Below are 26,235 nucleotides of genomic sequence, written 5' to 3' on the forward strand. Positions count from 1 at the left end.
ATATACAGATATACATATACATATGTATATATACAGATATATCAGTATTGCAGAGTTAATACAGATATATCTATATATACATATGTATATATGTATCTAGATATACATATATACAGATATATATACATTCAGATATTTTACAGTTAATTTGCTTCAAAATGAGGCACAATAATACCATACTTAATTTCATTAAACTCACTAATTTTCGAATTATTTATACTCCTTACTTTAATGTCTTGAAGTTTGGTCTCATAAAGATGTTAAGCAGAAGAAATTGTCTTGAACATTTCTCTTAGGATATATCTTTATTTTGAATCAATCAGGCACAAGGTAAATGAAATACAGACTCAATGTGCACTTTCTTGTTCTAAGCAATCATTTGATTCCTGCTATTTTAAACACTACAAATCATCATCATTATCTTTGTCAGTTTGGTCATTATAACAATTTTCATCCATATATTTTTGAGGCTTTTATTTACTTTTAAATTTTTTAGCTAAGTAAAAACCAAAAAATCAACAGTTGAGTTTTCAAGCAGGAAAGATCTTAAACATTTTAAGAGAGTAGTCACTGAATTATCAGGAACAAATACTAAAAGAAAGCAACCATATTACTACTTAACCCTTCAGTTTTCTTATCAAACTATCTTCGTCTCCATTCTTGGTCTCTTAAAACGTTGCGTTTGATTTTCCCAGTGATTGTCTTTGGGAGTTCTTGAACAAATTCCACCTAATTGACAGAAAAAAATGTAATGAGACACTTGATTCCATCCTTCCAATTGTCAGTGCAATAGGAGGGAGCTTGCATGGAACTCAGACTGAATTTTAAAGTCGAGATTATCTTAGCCTAAGCTCATTGAATTTCTTGGACACCAGAAACATCTGTTTATGTAGGAAGGGTGACAGTGTAGCTCCATCTTATGGGCTTTTAGTGCAAATTCACTGAAATGCTTTGCCAGAAGAAAGTAATAATCCCTTTACCCCATTGCTTTCCCCTAGTTCAAACTAGTCCTAGGCCTCTACTGCTCCCGAGAAATGGAGATTACAGCCAAATACAAAAAGAACAGTTCTTGTCTTTTCAGAGCTGGATCCTGGAGGTTTTGAGGAGATTTTTAGGGATAATTTGGAGTATATACAGTTTTCCCTTCTGCCCCGACTTGACCAGAAAAATCCTCTTTTTGTTCTCTCAAAATAAGACTATTGTATTTTAAAATGCCCTCAGCCTTTCTGAAAGTCAACAGTCACTGACTTAGTGAATTTAATGAGAAAATGTGAGTAGTTTTTTTTTGTTTGTTTGTTTGTTTGAGACGTAGTCTCGCTCTGTCGCCCAGGCTGGAGTGCAGTGGCGTAATCTCGGCTCACTGCAAGCTCCGCCTCCCAGGTTCACGCCATTCTCCTGCCTCAGCCTCTCCGAGTAGCTGGGACTACAGGCGCCTGCCACCACGCCCGGCTAATTTTTTTTTTGTATTTTTTAGTAGAGACGGGTTTCACCCTGGTCTCGAACTCCTGACCTCGTGATCCGCCCGCCTCGGCCTCCCAAAGTGCTGGGATTACAAGCGTGAGCCACCACGCCCGGCCAAATGTGAGTAGTTTTTAGGTTTAACTACTTTTTGACTGAAATGATGCTAAATGAAATAGAAATCTCATGCAGAGGATCAGTAATTATCAACCAGTTCCACGGTTAGAAGGAAACTACAGGGCCATCTTCATGTATTTACGTAGTGTTGTTCTTAAATCCTTCTTTGAAGAAGGTTTCCGGAAAGATTCCACAGTTTCTTTGGATATCATCTTCTTCTGAACATTAAATGAGGTCACTTGATACTTCAGGGCATGTACTTTGAATTTATAGGGGTATTAGGGATAAGAGTACTGAGATAGGTGAATCAAGTGCTGTCCCTAAAAACAAGGCACTTGGCAATTCTTTGCCACTGTGTTTTTCTCATACAGAATGGGACTAATTAGTCCTAGAAAGACTCTTAGTAGTGATTCAGTATTGCAGTTGATTAAAGGTTCTGGTTTATAATTCATTTATACTGTTCTAATATAAAACATTTTAAAGCAAAATTCTTAGGGTTAAACAAATTGAAAAGTGTCTTCTACCTATATAATGAGCTACTATAAAATCAAAATCCAGTAAAATCTAATTCTAGCTTAGACCCTAGTTTGGTAACATCCAAACTTAACTTTTGGGCAAAGTACTTGCCTTTCTTGGATATTTGTAAGGTGCAGTTGATTTTTTCACATGATCCTGAAGCTCAAGAGTTAATTTCTCTGGGTTGTAGGACTTAAAGGGTGCAGCTAAGACAACAAAAGCTTTTACCACCTGCAACAGAAAAGTTAATTTATCTTGCTCATTTGTTTTTCAGACACATCAAGGATTTGCAACCAATGCTGAACACAGGTGCTTACTATTTGTTAATAACAGTTTGTGTGATGACTGCAAATGCCAGAGGCTACCTCTGAACAAAGCTTGGATACAACTACAAAGTGAGGTTTTTCAGAATATTTTCAGGTAAATGGTTTATGAGCGCGAGGAGTGCAGCTGTTCAAGAAAGCTAAGTTCTATTTACCGATACATATGTATTTAACATTTCAATCAGACTGATCCTATTTATTACACAGACAGTCCTTGGTTTATGGATGACCACTTACTCCATTAAACCTATACCATTAGAAGCATGTAGCAGGGGGACAAATGGAGTTCCTAGAGAATATGTGGTTTCAAAGCAGTTTGGAGGGTCTCAATGGAGGAAGGACTGTGTATCCTGGGAGATCAAATCTCAGGAAGAGGCTGAGCGTGGTTCCTTACACCTATAACCCCAAGACTTTGGGAGGCTGAGGTAGAAGGATAGCTTCAGCCCCGGAGTTTGAAACCAGCCTGGTCAACATGGTGAGACCCCATCTCTACAAAGACTTAAAAAAAAATTAACCAGGGTGCAGTGGTGCACACCTGTAGTACTAGCAACTTGAGATCCTGAGGCAGGAGGATCGACTGAGCCCAGCAGTTTGAGAGGTTACAATGAGCTATAACTGCACCACGGCACTCCAGCCTGGGTGACAGAGCAAGTCTCCATCTCAAAAAACCAAAACAAAGCCAAAAACCAAAACCTCTCAGGAAGGATTGATCTATGTGAGGTCTTTTTTGCCTCATATTGTTTGCTTCTCTTTGAAATGCTGTTTAAAACCCACCAATTAGATAATTACTGAGGTTAGTAAGCATAATTTATATTATTTATTGTTCATACATTGATTCTAATTGGTGGTTACTTCTGTTCAGCTGAAATCATTTATATTGAGAGAATAAGAACATAGTGGCAGGAAGAAACTATTTTTGAGAATGGAATAGATGGAGAGTAGAGTGGGTACAGGAGGTAAGAGTATGGGATCCATATTGTCACTACAGAGGCTCACTGGTGTGTGAAAGGGAGGTACAGATATGGAACGATGCCGACAAATTGTTTTGAAATTCTGTCACTTGTGTCTGTAGAAACTTCCATAAGGAAAAGCAATTATGAAAATAGGGCTTCCTCCTAGAATTAAGGCTATTATTGTCATTGCCAGCGTTCCCTTTCCTTAGGTCCTAAATAGGCTCATGAGACTTGTTTGGGAACCTGGCCACAATTTTCTTTCTTTCTTTCTTTTTCTTTGAGACAGAGTCTGTCTCTGTTGTCCAGGCTGGAGTACAGTGGTGCAAGCTTGGCTCACTGCAACCATTGCCTCCCAGGTTCAAGCAGTTCTCCTGCCTCAGCCTCCTAAGTAGCTGAGATTACAGGTGCCCGCCACCACGCCCGGCAAATTTTTCTATTTTTAGTAGAGACAGGGTTTCACCATGTTGGCCAGGCTGGTCTCGAACTCCTGACCTCAAGTGATCCACCCACCTTGGCCTCCCAAAGTGCTGGGATTACAGACGTGAGCCACCGTGCCCAGCCCACAATTTTCTATTTGTCTTGTTTCTGTGAGAAAATATATTCTGAATTCCATGACAGTTTTCCATTCAGTGAAATCTGTGGCTTTTGCCTATGCAGTATCTGTTCCTCCTTTTTAGTAACTAATTTTCCTATGGAGTGTTACCCTAACTTCTCTCTGGTGGGACTGACACCAACACCTACTTCCAAGGACAGACATATGATCCAAGTCTGACCGATCACCCTGTACCAGTCTCTGAACCACATTGGTTAGAGATATGATCTAAGGCAGGCAAATGAAGTCTTGAGAGTCTTGAAACAACTGAAAACAGAGCTATATCCTTCCCTGAAGGGGTGGAGGGTTGCTAAGGTGTATACATCTGGAGTTGGTTGCTATCAAGTAGGAAGAATCTGATCAAATGGAGCCATAACAAAGAATAGCAGAGCCAAAAGTGAAGAGAGGCTAAACCTTGCCAACCTCACATGACCCTTGGATGTGGCTGTACTTAAGTACTTGTCACTTACAAGAGCCAAATGCTTTTTTTTTTTTTTTAACTGAAGGCAGTTTGAATTGTGTTTCTGTCACTTGCCATCAAAAGAATTCTAATACCGCCCCTTTGGGACACAACTTATTGTAAAGTTGGTTGCCTGATTTATATTTTGGCCAAGTGCATGCCTCATAATGAGAATTAATAGATTGACCACTCTTGGTTCAGCCTTTACAGTGGTCAAATGGACAGAACTTGAAAATATGACGTTGCTTCTTTAATGAATGGCATTCATCTACCTCTCCTCGGATTTGATCTGGACTACTGACAACAGCCGATTCAACAACTGCTGGGTGCTCAATGAGTGCACTCTCCACTTCGAATGGCCCAATACGGTACCTGAAGAGGAAAAGAAGTTTTTGACCACCACATCCTCCAAGTTAGAGATCTCCCTCCCTGTCGAATTGTTACCTCTTTAGAGTGGCAAAGGTACAAACCCAGAGGATATAATGACATCATCAGCTCTGCCCACAAACCAGAAATACCCATCACTGTCCATCACTCCTCTGTCTCCAGTGACATAAAAATCTCCTCTTATCGTGGCAGCAGTTTTCTGTGGATTGTCCTGGGAACCAAGGATGACATTTGGGGATTAGTCTGGTCAGAACAGAGATAGATATGGCACTTATTAAGTGACTAGTACATTACACATCCTACTTCTAAAGGAAATTAATTTTTTTTATTTTTTGAGACAGAGTCTCTCTCTGTTGCCTAGGCTGGAGGCTGCAGCCTTGACCTCCTGGGCTCTAGTGATCCTCTCACCTCAGCCTCCTGAGTAGCTGGGACCACAGGCATGTGCCACAACACCTGACTAATTGTATTATGTTTTTGTAGAGATGGGGTCTCACTATGTTGCCCAGGCTGGTCTTGAACTCTTGGGCTCAAGCCACCCTCCCACCTCGGCCTCCTAAACTGCTGAAATTATAGCCATGAGCCACTGTGACTGGCTGGAAATTAAATTTTTTTTAAAAGATAGTTCCTAGTATAAAATACAAAAGGTCATAAAGAGTATAATAAAAAGCCCCTTTTCTACCTCTAGCACCCCCTAACTCCCCCCTCATTCCAGCCTGTCCAGTTTTCCTTTCTGAGGATAACCACTGCAACTGGCTTACTACATTTGGAATTTCATCTTTACAAAACTCTTGGGTGACAGATGATAGTCTCCCCATTTTACAGTTGATGAAAGATTTTGTTGCTTGCCCAAGATTACATAGCAAGACATAGTGGAAATGAAATTTGAACCCAAGTCTGTATTAAGCATGACCAGCACTTTCTATCCTCATACCACATATTCAGAGAAGAAACAGAAGGGCCGTGTAGATTTGAGTCTGAGGGCAATTTCCCCTTCTTTGCCAGGTGGTAGAACATTGCCATTTTCATCTATAATCTGGAATGAAAGAAAAAATTGATGTTCTTAAAATTTTCTTTTCACAAAATGAAAGCAGCTTATGAATAGTTGTACAATGAATAGCAGAAAAGGGAAACGTTCTCTCTCCTTTATTGAACCAGTCAGATATTTTCTCAACCTACCTGGACATCATAGGGCAGCATTCCTTTCCCCATTGAACCTGCTTTAATTTCTTGGCCTTTCTGATTGGCACAAATTATTCCCTATTGAGAGGACAAGCTTTGTATAAGTATACAAAAGTTTATATTCTGAAACTATATCATGGCAATGAAAATTAAGACTTGATTTTGACTGATTTTCTTGGTATGCAGGCACATCTTCTGAAATATATTATTTGAAACCAGTAGTTCTCAAACTTGGGTGTGCATTAGAATCAAATTCGAGATTCTGGAGCATTGTTGAAACACAGATTGATGGGCTTTATCTCAGAGTTTCTGATTCATTAGGTGTGGAATGGGGTCTAAGAATTTGGCATTTCTACCAAATCTACCTAGATGATGTTGATGTTGCTTGGTTTGAGGGCCACACTTTGAAAACCACTCCTTGGACTCCGTTAAATGTGCCTTGGAATCAATTTCCCATGGATGCTCTCAGAGGATTATTCCCAGCACAGTGGAAAGATGAGCTGCTCAGTTCTGAACCTCACCCACCTGCTAACGCTTCTGAGATTTATCCTGCATAAGGGGGAGACAGGAATGATGGAATAATCATCATTCCCCTTCATCAAAACTTAACTGAGTAATCTGCAAGTTTTGGTAACTACTGGCAAGGTGTGGTATCCCAGGAAACTCTATAAAAATTTAGAGTGGGACGGGGGCACTTCAGGGGCTTAGTTGACAAACCTGGGGCAGAAAGGCCCCCACACATACTAAACATAAATGCCCTTTAGATATACCACTTCCGTCTGTCCGTAGCCCTCATATAGCTCCAACCCAGTTTGTGCCTTCCACTGCTCCAGCACTTCTGGGTTGAGTGGCTCCCCTCCGGTCAAGCAGTGCCACAGACTCTTGAATTTATATCTGGAGAGACAGAGTTGCATGGGTCATTTCAAGAGGAACCTGAGTGCTTTCACTGCAAGACAATTAGGACATTCAAGCGGCAAGCATAGCAGCTAGGAGAGGCAAGTCTTAGCAAAGTTCATTCAACAAATACCTGTTGAACACCTACTGTATTGCCAGACATTGTTCTAGGCATATGGGGGCACATTAATGATTACAACAAAAATTCCTGACAGCTTTCATTTTAGCAGGTGGAGGAGAACTTAGCTATTAAAGATGTAAAAAGGCAGGAGAAAATGCTATTAATGATACTAAGTGCCTGTGATGAGCCACATGATATAACAGCTATTATCGACTGAGCAGTCGCTATGTTGTAAGGACTTTAGAAGCATTCTTAGAATCCTCTCAACCCCTGTTTACACATGAGGACACTGAGGCTCAGAGAGGTTAAAGAACTTGCCCAAAGCCTTCCATGTAATAAAGGACTGAGTTGATACTCATGAAACTCTGTACCAGGCACCTCCCACTTGTCAGGGTGATCTCACCAAGCACGTCACTTACATTAAATTCTCACCACAACCTTATGAGGGGGCTCTTAATCCTCTCTTATAGATAGAGTTGATGGAGGCTTAGCAAGGTTATCTTGAGTGTCCAAGGCACATGATTAGTAAGTAGCAGGGCCCTACCTGTTTAACTTTGGAGCTTAGCTTTTAACCACTAGCCTTACTGGACACAGGTGAAAAAGCCTGGAACAGCCTGCTTCTCATACACTGCGGCCCCAAATGGGCCAGAGGGTGTGGGTAGAATACAAATCATACGCATTCAAAATAATCATTGAATAGTCCCTGAATTACTCTTGAAACGTGAACAAGATGCTCATGTTTCAAAGGCCGTGACATAGGAGCAAAGGAGTTGACATGACGAGGAAAAGAGAAGATTCATATTTGCTTTATTCTGTCTCGCATAGCATGTTCCCTCTTGGGCAACCACACTTTGGTGGCAAAAGAGGATGGACAAGCCTGTGCTACTTAATTTGCTCCTCTATTCCTTTCTCTCCTCATGTACTGAGTTTGAATTAAACAAATATACATTACAACTCTACTGGATGTTCATACGGTTTGGCTAAACTGAATATGACCTTCAAGTCATAAACTTTGTTAGCTTTTCTTCAAAGCAGTATAAATGTGCTTTTCTTTCTTTCTTTTTTGAGAGTTGGTACTAAATGACAGTGTTTCTAAAAGAGTAGAACTAGAGGACAATTTTTTTTTGACTGGGAGTTCTGGGACTATAGAGGTCTGGTTGTCCCTGGAAAAATGTCCAGTTGTCCTAGAGGATATTCCAGTGGTTCTTAGACTAGGGGACAGTTTTGCCCCCCAGAAGACATTAGGCAGCATCTAGGGACATTTTTGATTTTCACAAATGGGGAGGAGGAGGGGCTACTGGCATCGAATAGAGTCTTGGGATGTTGCTCAATATTCTGTAATGCATACGACTGTCCCCCGACGATAGAATTATTTGGTTCAAAATGTCAGTGGTGGTAAGACTGAGAAAGCCTGAGCTATCCTATGCTGAAAAAGGGAGATCTGTGATCCTGGATGGTAGCTGTTGTTTGTGGTTCAAATGGAGATTTCTGCACAAGTACCTCTTAAGGTCTTTTTGCACGAGCATCCGGTACACGGTGGGAGGACTGCACAGGGTCGTGATGGGATAAGTGGTAAGCGTCTGGATGATGGAGAAAGACACAGACGTCAGAAGTGGTCAATCAAAGGCCATGACTAGAGCTGATATCTACACCCTGTTATTTTCTTCCATTAATATGTGCCCGTCCCGTGGAAAACAGTGTTTATTACTTGTCTCTAGCAACTGTGTATCTGTTGAGAATTTCCAATTACTAAAAAGAATGTATATATATTAATATTACAGTAACAGACATACACAATCTAATTCAACAAGTGAATTGCTTAATTTGAGAACAACCCAAAGTATGAACTGGTTTATTCTTCCTTAGGGCTACAAGTTACCTTTTATAGTGTAATCTTGTAACCTCCTGCCAATATATTCATGGATAGTATTGACTATGGATGTATAAGCTAACCTACTGGGACCTTTCCAGCTCCATTCCTATAAAATATATTAGTCTTTTTGAGTAAGTTGAACAAATGTAGAAATAAGCATTTTTTTGGCCTTTTCTTAATTTTTAAAAATTTGCTGAGTTCATTATGCCTCTGGTTTCTTAAATAAGATATGACCTAGGCATCTTAAATCTAGAGAAATACTAATGTTTTAGGGCTCCTCCTTCTGGAGAAGTTCCATTATGTCCCTTAATGTATTGACAATTTGTATTAGACTTAAGTATTTGGGAGAAGTCTCTCAAAATGTATGCCTGGGCTACCTGGATTATCATAAATAAAGTATAACGTCTGCTCAGTAAGTAAGCATTTCTACCATGTGTATCTGCTCCATAGATTCTAATTATTTTTATAAAGTATAATGTATACACCTAAAAATAGCATAATTCTATAAAGGTTTTTAGAGCACTTAAAATACACACATGATTTTTGTAAAATAAAAATATTCTTATTTTACAAACATAGGTTTTGAAACTGCAAAGTTAACTTACCAACTTTAGGGCAGTTTGTAAACCTGATGTAGAGATCTCAGTTCTTAGGTTAGTGTACATTTATGTTAAGACCTTTTAACCAGGGATCCCCAACCCATAGACAGACTGGTTTCTGTTTGTGGCCTAATAGGAACTGGGCCACACAACAGGAGGTGAGTGGTAGGGCAAGTGAGCGAAGCTTCATCTGCATTTTTCGTTCTTTTTTTTTCTGAGACGGAGTCTTGCTCTGTCACCCAGGCTGGAGTGCAGTAGTGTGATCTCGGCTCACTGCAACCTCTGCCTCCCAGGTTCAAGCAATTCTCTGCCTCAGCCTCCCAAGTAGCTGGGATTACAGGCGCCTACTACCATGCCTGGCTAATTATTTGTATTTTTAGTAGAGACGGGGTTTCACCATCTTGGCCAGGCTGGTCTTAAACTCCTGACCTCATGATCCACATGCCTCGGCCTCCCAAAGTGCTGGGATTATGCCTGCTTCATCTGTATTTATAGCCACTCCCCAGTGCCCGAATTAGCGCCTGACCTCCGCCTCCTGTCAGGTCAGTGGTGGCATTAGATTCTCATAGGAGCCTGAACCCTATTGTGAACTGTGCATGTGAGGGATCTAGGTTGTGTGCTCCTTAAGAGAATCTAATGCCTGGTGATCTGTCACTATCTCCCATCACCCCCAGATGGGACTGTCGTAGGAAAACAATATCAGGGCTTCCACTGATTCTACATTATGGTGACTTGTATAATTATTTCATTATACATTACAATTTAATAATAATAGAAATAAAGCACACAATAAGTGTAATGCACTTAAATCATCCTGAAATTATCTCCCCACTCCCCCAAGTCCATGGAAAAATTGTCTTGCATGAAACCAGTCCCTGGTACCAAAAAGGTTGCAGACTGCTGCCTTAAACCATCTTGTCAGACCAGTTAGCAAAATAACAGGTGAAGAGCTTTTATTCACACATAGGTATAGTTTGTATGTAATAATATGTATTTTGTTAAACTTAATAAATTTGTCATGGTTGAAAAATAATTGGCCTGAATCATATTTTTCTAAAGTCTAAAGAAATTGGAGTTATCTGATATCTCAATCTAACTGTCCCTAGTTGAGAAGGCAGGACATGCATGCCTGGTTTCCGGAAGAGTACTGGGTTCTGAGAACTAACAAAGTGAGAAGTATAGGCTGGGGGAGAATAAGAGGAGCTGCTCTCGGAGAAAGGCACCCCCACCTTTAACGTCCACTCCACACAAGAGTTCTGGTTTATCAGCTATTATCTTTATTTCATTGAATCAGAAATGAAGTATTTGTTTAGACTTCAGACTCCTAATCTGTTATTTAGAACCAGTTTCTTAAGTAGCTACAGATTTAGCAACACTAGCAAATCCTGAGCTATTTGAAGCAGAAGTCTGGATTTCCTGCCTGAGAGTGTTGCAGTTGTTCCCCCTCCATTCTGTCAAATATGTTTCAAGCCAAGGCCCTTGAGACTTTGCTTCATGTAAAGAAATGATTTCCAGAAGCCCAAGAAGCCTTGTATTCTGAGGAATAATTTCTTTGTGATTTTATGGGAAACCAGGAGGAGCTCTAAAGATCTATGTAGCTGGAGGACATGACTTACGTCTAGGAAGGTGTCAGTGTCAAACTGTGCCATTCGATGCACAAAAACACAGGCTCCACACAGCCAGGAAGAAAACACACTGCCAATGGCGGCCTTGACCCAGCCTGTGTCAGAAATATTCCATATGATATCTGAGGACTTCAAGTCCAGCCAATACCTAAATGATATGAAGAAGCAACAAAACAGAGCAAAAATAAACAAAAATTACAAACTGGTATCTTTCAGGGTGACTTTGCCCCAGTATCTTAAGGGCTACAGAGAAGGGTCACAAGAAGCCCCAGGCAAGGTGATAGATTCTACGTCTACTCTTCTTAAGGGCATTTTCAGAATCCCAGGTGGTCTGAGAGTACAGTGGGAGGCTGGGTGTGGCATGATTTTTTGAGTTTGTCCATTGATGCAACAAATACTTGTTAAGCCAAAATATGCTAGGCATTGTTCTACAGCAGTGAGCAAGGTAGACCAAATCTCTGCTCTTATTTTAGGGTGACAGATAGTGAATAAATATACAATAAAGTGAGTTAAGTATATTAATAAATCTCATTATTTCAAGTAGTATAAATGCCATGAGGAAAATAAAATAGGATAATGTGACAATGGTAGGATAGCCTCTTGGCCTTTCTGGGTAGGCCTTCCTGGCAATGAGAAAAGGGAGCCAGACATGCTGTTAAGGGATTAATTAAGGTCGATTCTTAAGCTCTTGCTTAATCAGCTGGTTAGATGCTGCCATTTACTGAGCTAGGTTGAGCAGGGCCAGCAAGAGTTCTGTTTTGTAGCTATTATATTGGCAATATCTTATAGCAATTCAAGGAGAAGTATCAGTTAGTTGGATACACATATTGGCAGCTTTGGGGGAGTTCACAAAAAACAAACTGAATTTTCTTTCCTACCTTCCGCAGAGGGTGAACCCAATGCCGAGGCTGCTCTGAGAGTGCTGGGCCATTTTAGGACAGCCTGTGGTCCCACTGGTGAAATAAATGGTCATTGGTTCTTGACTTCCTGTTTCCACACAGCTGTGCTCTTCAGAGGCGAATCTGCAAAATATGGACCCCAAGATAGTGGTGGAAGATGGCAGACCAGTTTAACTCTGATATTTCTTCTGCTCAACTGCTTATGCCCTCTTGCTACCAGAAGATAGTTAACAGAACGGAACGTAATCCAAAGCTTTCCTGAGAGGAATTCCTCAAGAAATCTTAGCGGGACTTTGAAGATCAGTGCTAAGATTTAACAGCCCAGTTCTTCTTTTTTTAAGCTTCATCTCCCTATAAGGTAAAGAAATAGCCAAGGTAACTTTCAATATTAATAACAAAAGACATGCATTTTATGTATCATAATATTTTTTTTCCAAGTGCATTTCAAAAAAAATTCTGTGAGTTTTTAAAAATCAGTATTGAATCTTCATACATTGCTATTAATGTTTCAGGAGTTTTTATTATTTAAAGGAAGATCTTTTGGCATTTGAATCAAACTTTTAAATAATTTTTGTTCAGTATCTTTGATATCTGCAGCAGACGCAACTAGTTGCTTACCAAATAGCTGTCTTCTTCTTCCTTGCACTCATAGAACTGATTTTGTTCAAGTATCAGGCAATCAAGTGCTTCAGAAGGGACTGTTCCTATATAGCTCCTAGGGGCAAATCTTGATTAATCTAAGCCAGTCACTGTCATTCCTTTGCTTTAAGATTGGGCACATGATGCAGTTATGGACAATGAGATGTAAGGCTTTAATGGAATACATTTTCTTGTTCTAAAAAGAGTCATACAGAAGAGATGCAGCCTTCTTCCCCTGCCCATCCTGTTTTACAGCCTTTGAGTATTGTTGTGCAAGTACAGGATATCTGGAGCTACCCTGGCCATCTTGGATGTATACTGAGGGTGGCGTGATAGGAAGAAGAACAAATCTGGGTCCATGTTAATTTCATTGACCCACTGAATTCACTAAACTGATAACAATCTGTGTGTACGATTGTCTGCAAAGATCGCTCCATGATTCCTTCCATCCCTGTATAAAAGTTCTTAGATATTGTATTAGTTATCCATCACTGAGTAACAAATCATCCTTGTATGCCATTCCCTCATTGTAGGGCAGAGCTTATGTCCTCTCTCTTTGAATCTGAGGTGGTCTCATGACTTGTTTTCATTAATACACTGTGGCACAAGTTCTGGGACTTCTCAGCCTAGGCTTAAGAAGCTTCACAGTTTTCATTTTCCCTGAGGAGTAACTTAGCCACCATATAAAGATGTTTAGACTGTCCTGCTGGAGGGAGAGGCTCTTTGCAGGAAAACTGAGGTGCTTCAGCTGGCAGCCAGCCTGACTTAAAGGTGAACCCACCTTGGATACGCACGCCCCAGTCATGCTGATGTGGAGCAGAGACTAGCTGCCTCTGCTGAGCCCTATGCGAATTTCTGACCCATGGACTCAGGAGCAAATAAAATAACTGCTGGTTACACCACTAAGTGCTGGGATGGTTTATTACTCAGTGATGAATAACTGGTACAGTATCTGAGAATGTTTGAGACTGGTGTATCATATCTTTATTTTTATTTTATTTATTTATTTATTTTTTGCAATGGAGTCTCACTCTGTCGCCCAGGCTGGAGTGCAGTGTCATGATCTTGCCTCACTACAACCTCTACTTCCCAGATTCAAGCAATTCTTCTGCCTCAGCCTCCCAAGTAGCTGAGACTACAGACACTGCACCACCACACCTGGCTAATTTTTATATTTTTAGTACAAATGGGGTGTTACCAAGTTGGCCAGGCTGGTCTCGAACTCCTGATCTCAGATGATCCACCTGCCTCAGCCTCTCAACGTGCTGGGATTACAGGCGTGAGCCACCACACCTGGCTGGTGTATCATATTTTTAATTTCTCTGGTTGAAGGGAACAGGGTTAAGGATGCTGTTTTAATTAACCTTGATGGTGAATGAGTGACATTGTCATTGAAACGCTAAAAACAGTGAGGATTTTTTTTTTTTTGAGACGGAGTTTTACTCTGTCACGCAAGCTGGAGTACAGTGGCATAATCTCGGCTGACTGCAACCTCCACCTCCCAGGTTCAAGCAATCCTCCCACCTCAGCCTCCCTAGTAGCTGAGACTACAGGCATGTGCCCCCATGCCCAGCTAATTTTTGTATTGTTAGTAGAGATGAGGTTTCACCATGTTGGCCAGACTGGTCTCGAACTCCTGAAGTTATGTGATCTGCCTGCCTTGGGATCCCAAAGCGCTGGGATTACAGGCATGAGCCACCACCCCCAGCCAACAGTGAGTATTGTTTAAAAATAGTTTCGTAAAATATTAACATGGTTTTCTTAGTAACTTGCTTCCTCTCCTTAAAATAGAAAAAGATCATTCATTCAACTATATTGATTTTCTTTTCAATGTATGTATAGAGTGAAGTTGATATGCGTTGGGCTAGAGAGTGGCATTTCTTCACAGAATCTAATACCTGTGGGGAGACCTCTTATGTTTAAATATTTCTCAATCCAGTATGGAAACCTTTTGATAGAAGGCATCTATCTATCTATCTATCTATCATCTATCTATCTATCTATCTATCATCTATCTATCTATCTATCTATCTATCATCTATCTATCATCTATCTATCATCATCTATCTATCATCTATCTACCTACCTATCTTTCATCTATCCATCCATCCATCTGTCTACCTACCTATCTACCTACCTACCTACTTATCTATCTATCTTTCATATATCCATCTATCTATCTAAAAGAAAAAGCATCACAATCTGTGAGTGACAGGAAGATTTTCAAGCAGTGATTCCATTATCTGACTTCCTTTCCTTGAATACCTGAGTTCTGAGTTATACCTGTCCAGATTTCAGAGCTAATTATATACTAATAACTTCTTGCTTTGTATCTTTGCCTCTTGTCCCTGAGACTCATGTATCTACTACCTGCTAGACATTTGAATGTTCACAGACCCTTCGATCTTGTATGTCCAACTCTAAACTTATTATGTTAACCTCATCTACTGGCTCTTTCTCCAACTGATGGTACCCACCCACTAATCACCTAAGTCAAAAAGCAGCTCAGCCTTGACTCCTTCTTCTTTCGTCTTCCACATCCAATACTCTCCAAGTCCTGCTAGTTGTTTAGTTTGTTTCCTTTCCTCCATCCTATTGATCAGAGCTCAGATTTAGTTTTTTACTATCTCTGCCCTAGATGAGGCTCAAAAATGGCCTCTCTGATTCCAGTTTCTTCCTCCTCAAACTAATCCTCTACATATTTGCCAGATAAATCTATTTAAAATCCAAACTTGACCTTAGCACTTCCCTTCTTAAAACCCATCAATGGCTTCCCTTGTTTACAGGGTCAGTTTTAAGATTTAGCATGGCATGTGAGATCTCCCATACTCTGGCCTCTGTTTGCTCTTCCAGGCTTCACTCTGACTCCATAATTTTATTCTCTAGCTAAACCAAACTGCTTGTAGTCCATTCCCTGCACACTTTAGGGTATTTTTTTTCCTTCCTTATCTTTGGTCATGCTGTTCCCGTGCTTGGAACACCATCTTGAACCCCTCATGATCAGAATCCAGAGTGCTGGACCCCACAGGACAGGGTCCTTTGTACTAGGACAGAAAAAGAGAAATATCAGTCTGGCTTATAATTTTGACCTTTTCCCTTATCCCATTATGAATATTCTGGAAAGTGTTAATGGACTTCTATACTTGGGAGGCAGAAAGAGGGCAAGAAGCCTTAAAATGAACTTATTGAATAAAAGATCAATTCTAACAATGGAAAATTAGCCCACATTATTGCTATGTGTAGTCTTCTGAAAAACTAGCCAACTGTTGGCAATGAGACGGCTATCCCTTCCCTAGTTTTTAGAGAAACAGTCCATGGCCTTTTTGGAGTTATGATGCTCCAAAGTTATTTGTTTAAATGAGGATTTTTTCCATCTTGAAAACCACTCCCAAAGTGTGCAAATTTCAATTTGAAATCCATATGAATTTAAAGTCCTTTATCTGTTGTAAATTTTGTGGCATCTTTAAGGTTTCTTGGGGACTCAATAGATTATTGCAAAGTTGTTTAGGACAGCAGTCTCTGAAGTGGAAGTGCTTGCTGCTCAGGGAGTGTGCAAGGCAACTGGGGTAGAGAAGAAAAAAGAAGAATTGCAAATTACATGTTTTTTGTTTTTTAGACAGGGTCTCTGTCGCTCAGGCTAGAGTGCAGTGGCACAATTGTATTGTTTTACTCATCCTCTAAAATTTTTATTTTTGGTATTTGTATAATGCACAAAAGTACATGTATATAATTTATAAATAAATGCATGTATTGGGGGTATGTTAAAAAATATGTTACTAGTAGAGATGCATATTCAAATAATATAAATACCATTACCTTAGGAATCACTACACTCTTGACTGGCTTTGTTAACTTGAAAATAATAATGATAGCAGTTATAATTACTATGATATTTATGGAGTAATTACTCTGTGCCAGGCATTAAGTTAAGAATTTTACATGTTTTATCACATTTGATCCTTCTGCAACCCCATGAGGTAGATACTATCATTATCTCCATTTTATAGATAAGATAAAGAGTTTCAGCAATGTTAATTGACTTATCCAAGGTTGCACAACTTATAAAAGACACAAGCGGTATTCACTGGTGTGGCCCTTGGGAAAGAATTTTGAGATTGGCCAATAGTATTTGGTTTATATTAATTAGTAAGATAAAATTTCATTCTAACAAATAAAACTACCCTATTATTCAGCAGGGTTTACATGTCTTCTCTTTCTGTAAACTTCTCTGGAAGAATTTTTTTTAAACATAAGCTATTCAACACCTCTTTGAAGGATAATACCATTAATTAACATTTTACTCATTTTTTTACAGCTTAAAAAACACTTTCTCAAATATCCTTTTAATTTATCCTCAAAACAACACTTGAGATAAGTACAGTATAATTATTCCCATTTTACATATGAGGAAAACTGCAGTTGTGATCTCTTTTGTTCATTTGTTTATAAATATGAAGCACGATTTATGTGTTAGAAACTAGAGATAGGAAGATCAACCAAACAAAGTCTCTGCTTTCTTAGAACTTATGGTTTAGGGCAGGGGTTGCCAAACATTTTCTGTAAAGGAGCAGACAGCAAGTATCTTAGGCTTTGTGGGCCATACAGTTTCCATTGTAACTACTCCACTCTGCCGTTGTTACATAGACAACATGTAAATAAATGAGCATGGATGCAGTCCAATAAAACTTTATTTACAAAAACAGAGCCAGGCATAGTAGCTTACACCTGTGATCTCAGCACTTTAGGAGGCTAAGGCAGGTGGGTCACTTTGAGGTCAGGAGTTCGAGACCAGTCTGACCAACATGGTGAAACTCCCTCTCTACTAAGAATACAAAAATGAGCCAAGCATGGTGGCCGGTGCCTGTAATTCCAGCTACTCAGGAGGCTGAGGTGGGAGGATCATTTGAACCCAGAGGTGGAGGTTGCAGTGAGCCGAGATCACACCACTGTACTCCAGCTTGGGTGACAAAGCAAGACCCAATCTCAAAAAACAAAACAAAACAAAAACAAAAACAAAAAAACCAGAAACAAGCAAACAACAACAACAACAAAAGTGGCAGGCCTGAATTTGCCAAACCCTACTCTAGAGGAGAAAAAAAAGACTCTACATAAGGGAATGGATGAATGGACATGATAATTCAGATGGTGATGAGTAATAGGAAGAAAACAGGAGGACGATGTAATAGAGTGGCTTGTAGTTCTATTCTAGGTAGTGTGGTCAAGGAAAGCTTCTTAGGATAAAATATTGAGTCAAAATATGACAAGAAGGAGCCACTCATGAAAAGGGATAAGAAGAGCACTCCAGGCAGAAGAAATAACAGGAGCTGAGGTAGGGCATGTTTGAGGAAGAAAACGGAGAGTAGTGGGAGATGTGGTCCAGCTTTAAGCAAGGGCCAAACCACGCAGGATACTCATCATAGACCATAGTGGAAAGCAGGAGGGTGGAGGCAGAGCTACGTCCCTTTCTTCTACCCTTAAATCCATTTATTAGGTAATATTTTTCTTTTTCTTTTTCTTTTCTTTTCTTTTTTTTTTTTTTTTTTTTTGAGATGAAATTTCACTCTGTCACCTAGGCTGGAGTGCAGTGGTATAAACTCAGTTCACTGCAAACTCCGCCTCCCAAGTTGAAGCGATTCTCATGCATCAGCCTCCTGAGTAGTTAGGATTATAGGCAGGCACCACCAGGCCCAGCTAATTTTTGTATTTTTAGTAGAGACGGGGTTTCACCATGTTGGCCAGGCTGGTCTTGAACTCGTGACCTCAAGTGATTCGCCTACCTCAGCCTCCCAAAATGCTGGAATTACAGGTGTGAACCAACATACCCGGCTATTAGGTAATTCTTTTCTGAGTAAGAGCCCGGATCAACTCACAGTGTTCCTGAGTCCTTAGAGGCAAAGAGATTCCAAGATGTAGCTATAATTTGTGTTGTTGCCAGCAGTGTAGATTGGCTGGGAAAAATACTCACTGAAATAACTCCTGGAAGCTGAGCCACCCGTTCCGGCTTTGTGGAGACACCAGGAGTTTTGTCTTAAGGTCAGGACACTCCAATGCAATGGACTCCACCGCTGGGGCCACCTCCTCACTGGCCACAATGCACTTGGCCTTGGATGCTCGCAGCCGGTAGAGGATGTCTTTTGCTGTCAGCTGGATTGTTCCCGGCATGAAGACGATCCCTGGGAAGGACAGAGGGCCCTGCACTGAACAGAACTGCTGTCCGTTGTGGAAGACTTGGGCTTTGTGCCTCAGTGAGGAGAAGCATCACAATCCATTCTTCAGCTACCTCAGCTACCTCTGCCTTGATCCCCAAGGATATTGCACAGGGCCCTGATCCCTGAGAGATCCCTTGGAGCACTAGCTTCAGAGTTTGACAGACCACGGGTCTAATCCTGCCCTTGCAATTTACAAGCTTTGTGACCTTGATCTCTCTGTGCTTTTCTTTCCTTATCTGTAAAATGGGACTAACAATACTAAGTGTCTGGAATATAGTAGACATTATAATGGTGGGCCATTACTATGTAACATTTTAATGTCACGTTTGAATCATTATTGTGTACCACTTAAATAGCACTTTACAGCTTATAACACATTTCATGAACACTATCTCATTCAATTCTGTAAACCAATGGTCTCCTGCCAGGCGTGGTGGCTCAGGCCTGTAATCCCAGCACTTTGGGAGGCGAGGGCGGTAGATTGCTTAATCAAGCTCGGGAGTTCGAGACCACCCCGGGCAACATGGCGAAACCCCGTCTGTACTAAAAATACAAAAATTAGCCAGGTGTGGTGGTGCATGCCTATAGCCCCAGCTACTCTGGAGGCCTAGGCAGGAGAATCACTTGAACCCTGGAGACGGAAGCTGCAGTGAGCCAAGATCTTACCACTGTATTCTAGCCTTGGTGACAGAGTGAGACTCTGTCTCAAACAAACAAACAAAGGAAAAAAAGGAGTGGCCTCCAAAGTGAGTTTTTCAACAATCCATTGGGACTAAGACATGAAAATAGAAATTTGAAAAATTATTGGCTGGGCATGGTGGCTCACACCTGTAATCCCAGTGCGTTCGGCAGCCAAGGCAGGAGGGTCACTTGAGCCCAGGAGTTTGAGACCAGCCTGGGCAACATAGTGAGATTCCATCTCTGTTTAATTTTTAAAATAATATTAAAAATGTTAAAGAATTAGAAATTATTGAGAAGCTACAATTCTTTTAATGCTTTTATCTCATTTTTGTATGTTTCATAATATACATACTATATTAGTGCAGTAGAAGCACGTAAGTAGCTATACCCAGATGGGAAGATGTGTATCCTAAACATTTTTATTGATAGATTATACAATCAAAAATGCCTAGAGACTACTGTTTTAAGCAACCCTGGTAGGTCCATGTGGTTGTGCCCATTGATGGAATGTGAGATTTGGTCAGAGCTGGTGAGTGGCAGAGCCAGCCCTCTTCTCTATGGATTCCAGTGGTCTGGCATCATCAAGGTTTGCCTAGACTACTTTGGCAATGCTTAGTTTGTCTCACCTCCTCATTTCATCCTAAACACTGGCTGGAGATGTCTGATTTTAAAGTACCAGTTCATTCTGGGAAGAACATACATGGCCGAATTAGATAAAAGAGAGAAGTTTGTACTTTCTAAAGTGAATTATTGGGAACAAGAAGTGGAGTGTATATAAAGTGATACAGATAATCACTACTGTTTATTGAGCACTTATTACGTGCCTGGTATCTCACTTAAAATTTATCCCAGTATGTAAATAATAACTTGCCCAAGGGTCACAAAGTCAACACGTGGCAAAGGATAGAAAAGATTCAAAGATACATTTCCCAAACTCCCAAGACCTTTGCTATATGCCAAACTACTCATTTCTTGGTGAGTTCCCTGAAGTTTGCTAAATACAAAAATGTGGAGTTGAATTGCTAGGAAGGAGATTTTATTTTATGAATATATTTTAAAAGCTTTAAAATATCATCCCTTCTTGAGAAAGTGAATAAATGCATAAGGATAAGGAAGCTGATTAAGAAAACACCTTAGAGTATTTGCTCAATATAAAAATTTAAGATTATTTATTTTACAAACCACTTGTTCTTAGTGACTTACAAATAATTGATACCCTTGGTAGATTGGTGATATGAATGTACTCAATGGGTAGACCTCTAAATTCAGGGTTGGGAGAAGTTTTCTTCTAGTGGATTTCAGAGAGCATATATCTTAGGCTTTACTGCATACACTTTACAGCAAAAAACCAAAATATTTTGCTATGTGGTATAGTACAAACAATTTCAATATTCTCATTGAAGATTTAATAATTCTGAGTTAGAAAATATAATCTCACCTCCTTGCTTTACATTTGATTTAGTGTTTTATGTTAGCCATTCAGCTTGTCTGTTTAGTTTTCATTATTATTTTATGCATTTCATAACTTATGTTAAGCAATATTACATATTTTTTATAACAAATCACCTTTAATCTACTCTCAACCCATAATTGGTTTAACATTTGCAAGTTGTTTTTAGTGAATGCAAAAAGAATTTTATATAAACAAATTTTACAAATGCTGTTTTTATTTAATATTGGCAGAAAGATCGTTTTCAACAGCATTATGAAATCCTTGTAATTATCATTTTAGTGGTATTTCAAGTTGAGTTACCATAATTTTAATCACTTATACACACACACCTCAACTAAACTTAGTCTCACCTATTATAATTCAGTCATTACTATTTAGTTGTTTCCAAATTTTTATTATTGTTAATAACATTGCAACAAACATCTTTGTGTTCTTTACTGTATTCTATCCTTTGATGTTCTGATTTATTTTTAATTGACTTATAAACATTTATGTCATGTTTTAGAGCAGGAATTGGGAAACTTTTTCAATAAAGGCCCAGATAGCAAATATTTTAGGCTTTGCAGGCCATAGTATCTCCATCTCAATGAGGATTTCTGCTGTTGTGAAACAAAGGGAACCATAGACAGTATATAAATAAATGAGCATGGCTGTATTCCATTAAAATTACTTATGTAAACAGATGCCCAACCAACAGGCCATGGCTTGCTAACTCCTGTCCTGGAGTGGAAAAAATCCTGTTGGAATTTTTATTTGAGGGTAAATTATAAATTACTACTTTGGGAGAAAGTGTGTCATGGAATACACTAGTTAATCTGAAAAAAAGGTAGAGATTTTTCAACTGGGATGTGCCAATCGTATTCTTACAAGTCCTGATGTATAAATACTTTTTCTTCTTCTTGTATTTTTTTTTTGTTAGGGAGAATCCAAATATATTCAGAGAAGTTAATTTTGGATCATCTGGATGAACATGTCCTAGATAATCTAGCACTGCAAAGAGATGTTGTACCCAAATTTGCTTTTATAGAGCTTTGTTTTTAAATCCCAATTGCATAGCTTTCTAGCTGTGACTGAATAGAATAGCTTTCTAATTGTGATTTTTGGCAAGCTTTTGTTTGTTTGTTTGTTTGTTTTTGAGACGGAGTCCTGCACTGTTGCCCAGGCTGGAGTGCAATGGCAAGATCTCAGCTCACTGAAACCTCCACCTCCCGGGTTCACGCGATTCTCCTGCCTCAGCCTCCTAAGTAGCTGGGATTACAGGCACACACCACCACACCTGGATAATTTTTTGTGTTTTTAGTAGAGACGGGGTTTCACTATGTTAGCCAGCCTGGTCTGGAACTCCTGACCTCGGATCCACCCGCCTCGTCCTCCCAAAGTGCTGGGCTTACAGGCGTGAGCCACTGAGCACGGCCAGCTTCTTAACCTGAGCCTTGGTCTCCTCTTCTGCAAAATGGTTATCACACTGATACCTCCCTCTTAGTGTTATTATTATTATATCATGATTGCCTTAACTCTTCCTTTTTTTTTTTTTTGTCTTCTGTATACATAGCTTTAATCAGAGATAACACTTCAGAAAACCCTTGAGTTTCAGTCCCTCTATGTTTCTGTGTGATTTAGAATGCTAATATTGGCACTGACCTGTTCGTATGCAAGCTACATTGACCAGCCACCACTCAGGGATTCGGGGCAGAATCACGGCCACACGGTCTCCTCTCTGCAGGCCACAGGGCTTGGTGAGCACGTTGGCAGCTTTTCGGGACAAGGAGCCCAGTTCTCTGAAGCTCCATTTTACCTCATCCCCTTTGCCATTCACCCACCACAGGGCTGGGTTAGCTGGTCTCTCCCCTGTCTGACCAGGGACACATGGAAAAGAGAGGGGCAGGTTTACATGACTGATTACTCTTACATGTGGCATCTGCTGTTTTCCCCCTTTGGCACTGGTTCTGGTGCATTCTGCTAACAGCGCTCTGAGTTCGTCTTTGAGGGAACTGCCCCTCTCCTATTGAACACAGCCTTGAAAAGAGAATCCCTCAGGTTGCTTTTACCCTTCCCTGAGCAGTAGGTGGGCATTTGACCAAAGTTGGGCCAATCAGACCTTCTCTCTCTGGACTTTTTGGTTTTCTGAGAGGAATCAAAAGATAGAAAATGGTTGGTACAAAACTTGTCTATGGGTTGTTGGTGCTTATGCAACCTCAGAGAGCTGTCCTGATTCCTGTCCTCATTGAGATGGGCTCTCCAGCTTCCAGCCCAATTTTGTGAGCTCTCCCATATTCCTTGAATAAATTTCTTTCTTGCTTAAATTAGATTCTTTCCCATCCAAATAACCTGAGTGGATCTACTAAGTTTGATTGGGAACCAGACATCTCTTTGTACTCTAAGGCTGAGGTGTGGTTTTCACAAGTCACAAGGAGCAGGGTCGAGGGAGGCATCAATTGATTGACTTCTAGAGGAAACTTCTTCCCCATCATTCTACAAAGTGAGTCATCTGTACTGCAAAACCTCTTTGCCTTATGTATTACCTGGAAAAAAAATTACTCTCCCTTCTTTCCCCTATCTGGAATGCTTCTTTTATCTTCTCTGGCTGGCAAATGCGTAAAAGCCCTGTTGACATGTCAGTTCGTCTGTGAGCTTTTCTTAGACTTCTGTTTGTTTCTCCACTGACTTCTCCGTGTTCCTTCATCCTTGTGCTCATACTCCAGACGACTCCAATTTATTATATGGCAGATGTGTCTCTTCCCTATGGATGTAACCTCTGTAAAGATCAGGGACTTGGTTTATGTTCTCCTGGGCCTGCGTGGCCTTGGATAAGTAGCTTAGCTTCTATGAGGTCAAGTTCCTCATCTGCAAACCTCCCAGGTTGTTATGCGGATTTGGTGAAATAATATAGGTCAGTATTTCTCAATCTTTAGTCATTTAAGTATCACTGTTTCTGTCAGCTCCGTCTGCACCTGCACTGTTCTTCTTTATTTTGTATACTTCTCTACACTGACTCACTTTTTACTTTGTATGTGTATACATTTACTTAAGAAGGCATATACATTTAATCAGCACCATTATTGGACAATTATTACCACTTGCTAAAAAATAGGTTATTGAAAAATAAATATGCTGAAAACAAAACTATGCCATTAAATTTTATCTAGAGATGATTAGCTTCTACCTGTGGTCTTTATTCAAGAGAGTGTTTAGCAAGTGTTAGGTGCTAAAGACACAATGGCTTTCAAGGAAGGCTTTCCCCCTGTATTTAACAGGAAGAATTGATTCAATGTTATTTAATACCTTGTCTGTCTAGTACCTAACATCATGTTCCCATCCATGGGTCCTGCAGTGCATTTTGATAAGCACTGCTAGGTTAAGTGTTTAGCTCAGTGCCTGGCATGGGGTGAGGATCAGTACACAGAGACCTCATCCTGAGGCTGCACTGTAAACATTGCATAAGGGCTGCTTGCTTTATTCTTGTCAACCTCCAATTCTCTCCTAATTACTCCAATGATAGCTGTATTCATAAAACCAAAACTCAATTTACTACTTTTTCGATAAGCCTGTGACCAACTTGAAAACAAAGCAATGTTGTGTGGGGCCTGGAGAAAAGAGAAGGAAAAGAGGCATAACTCTGTGAGGAACGACCATGGGGATGGGAGATAGAGAAGGCTCCAGAGCCACCCAGCCATTTGTGGCTGAGGATCTAAGATCTTCCCTGGGAAGAGGGGAGGGCAATTGGAAAACAAACAAAGGAAACCAAGAGGGTGACAGAGTGCGTTGGAATTAAGTGGTAGACCACAGAACAAGGAAATGGAAGACTGAGAGATAAGGGGACACCAAGCATCTACTGGAAGCCCATCATCATATACCTTCTCCTTTTGGGACCACTGGTCCAGCACGTCTGCAGCAAAGTTAAAGTTTTTAGGCAATGGCTTGTTACAGCGATTTATGGCTTCAAAGTCAGCAAGAGTCAGAGGCGTCCAAAGCCTGTGATCTTTGTGAAAGTGTCGGCCAGGTGGCTTGGTGAGCCAGATGAATCTAAATGTCTGGTAGCGGAAAAAAATCTTCATGGTTCCCAAAGGACTTTGTCTACTGCTATGGACACAGAAGTACTACAGCCTGTAGGGAGAGATGGATAGACAGTATCAGTTTCTTGATGCTCTGTGGTGAGACTGGGAGGTGGATTTGTGGCTGTGTGTCCTTGGCAAGTTGGGGAACACCTGAAAAACACCTCATCAGAGCTGCTGCCTTAGCCACTGACTGGTCTCTTGCCACTGGACTCTTCCTCTTCATTCTGTCTGTGACCAGATGAGTCTAAAAAAACTCCTTAACTACAGAATTGTCAGACTCCCGTCTTCTGTTCCTGTCTTCTCCCCAACCAAACAACAGACAAATAGAAACTTTGCTGTCTGGATTGGCATTCAGAGCCTCCTTTCGTCTGCTTTATACACTGTTCTGTGTCTGCTAACTCTTCTACTTGAATTTCCTCTTCCAGTAGAGGAGGCCCGTTAACTTGCCATGAATGTCTATTTCCCCCACTAAGAGTTGGCCTGTCATTTCCCTGGCTCCTGCTTACCCTGTTCTCCTCTCCCCTTCAACTTTCCATTGTGATTGCTTGGAAACCTGGGTTTAAGTCCTGGTTCAGCCACTTTCCGGCTGTAGGATTTTAGGCAAGTTACTTATCTTCCTGCACCTCAATTTTCTCATCTGTAAAATAGGGGAAAATATAGTACCTCCCTCCTACTGTTATTGTGAGGATTTAATAAGATAATGTGTATAAAATGCCTAGCTCGTAAAAGGTGACTTCGAAGTGTTAATTACTACTGTTGTTTTTTTGTTTTTTTGTTTGTTTGTTGTTTCTTATTAAGAAACAGGGTCTTGCTCTTTCACCCAGGCTGGCGCACTCACAGCTTACTGAAGCCTCAAACTCCTGGGCTTAAGCAATCCCCCTGACTAAGCGTCCTGAGCAGCTAGGACTACAGGTGCCACACTACCATGCCTAGCTAATTTTTTTTTTTTTCTGCAGAGATATGGCCTCACTATGTCACCCAGGCTGGCTTGCCTCCAACTCCTAGCCTCAAGTAATCTTCCTGCCTTGGCCTCCCAAAGTGCTGGGATTGTAGGTATGAGCCACTGCACCCAGCCAACTACTGCTGTTGTTAAGATTATTTTCCTTAATATTATTGTGGCATAGTTTTATTTAAAAAAAAATCCTACCATATGAACCAGAAGACTTGGATTTTATTCTTTTTCAAAAACTGCTTTTAATATT

The 26,235-nt window shown here is 40.3% G+C and overlaps 1 protein-coding gene across 1 annotated transcript; it reads right to left on the bottom strand.

Annotated features, from left to right (window-relative positions):
* Positions 1 to 295: 295 nt before the first annotated feature.
* On the bottom strand, positions 296 to 25,285 carry ACSM4 (acyl-CoA synthetase medium chain family member 4). Its single transcript, XM_055280815.1, has 13 exons — positions 24,833 to 25,285; positions 22,620 to 22,830; positions 18,601 to 18,808; positions 11,976 to 12,119; positions 11,089 to 11,245; positions 8,501 to 8,580; positions 6,756 to 6,879; positions 5,983 to 6,063; positions 5,738 to 5,839; positions 4,890 to 5,017; positions 4,692 to 4,791; positions 2,203 to 2,322; positions 296 to 729 (listed from the first exon to the last, which is right to left on the bottom strand). Exons 1-13 carry the CDS (start codon positions 25,031 to 25,033, stop codon positions 643 to 645), a joined length of 1,743 nt encoding a protein of 580 aa, XP_055136790.1. The 5' UTR covers positions 25,034 to 25,285; the 3' UTR covers positions 296 to 642.
* Between the last annotated feature and the right edge of the window lie 950 nt (positions 25,286 to 26,235).

The sequence above is a fragment of the Symphalangus syndactylus genome, chromosome 5, assembly GCF_028878055.3.
Source record: "Symphalangus syndactylus isolate Jambi chromosome 5, NHGRI_mSymSyn1-v2.1_pri, whole genome shotgun sequence".
NCBI lineage: Eukaryota > Metazoa > Chordata > Mammalia > Primates > Hylobatidae > Symphalangus > Symphalangus syndactylus.

Coding starts and splice junctions, on each gene's coding strand:
- ACSM4 (XM_055280815.1), bottom strand. CDS start 25,033: ATGAAGATTTTTTTCCGCTACCAGACATTTAGATTCATCTGGCTCACC. Junction 6,880..8,500: donor GTGCAAAAAGACCTTAAGAG/GTACTTGTGCAG, acceptor CTGTCTCTCCAG/ATATAAATTCAAGAGTCTGT. Junction 2,323..4,691: donor CAGATCAAATCCGAGGAGAG/GTAGATGAATGC, acceptor TTTCTGTTGCAG/GTGGTAAAAGCTTTTGTTGT.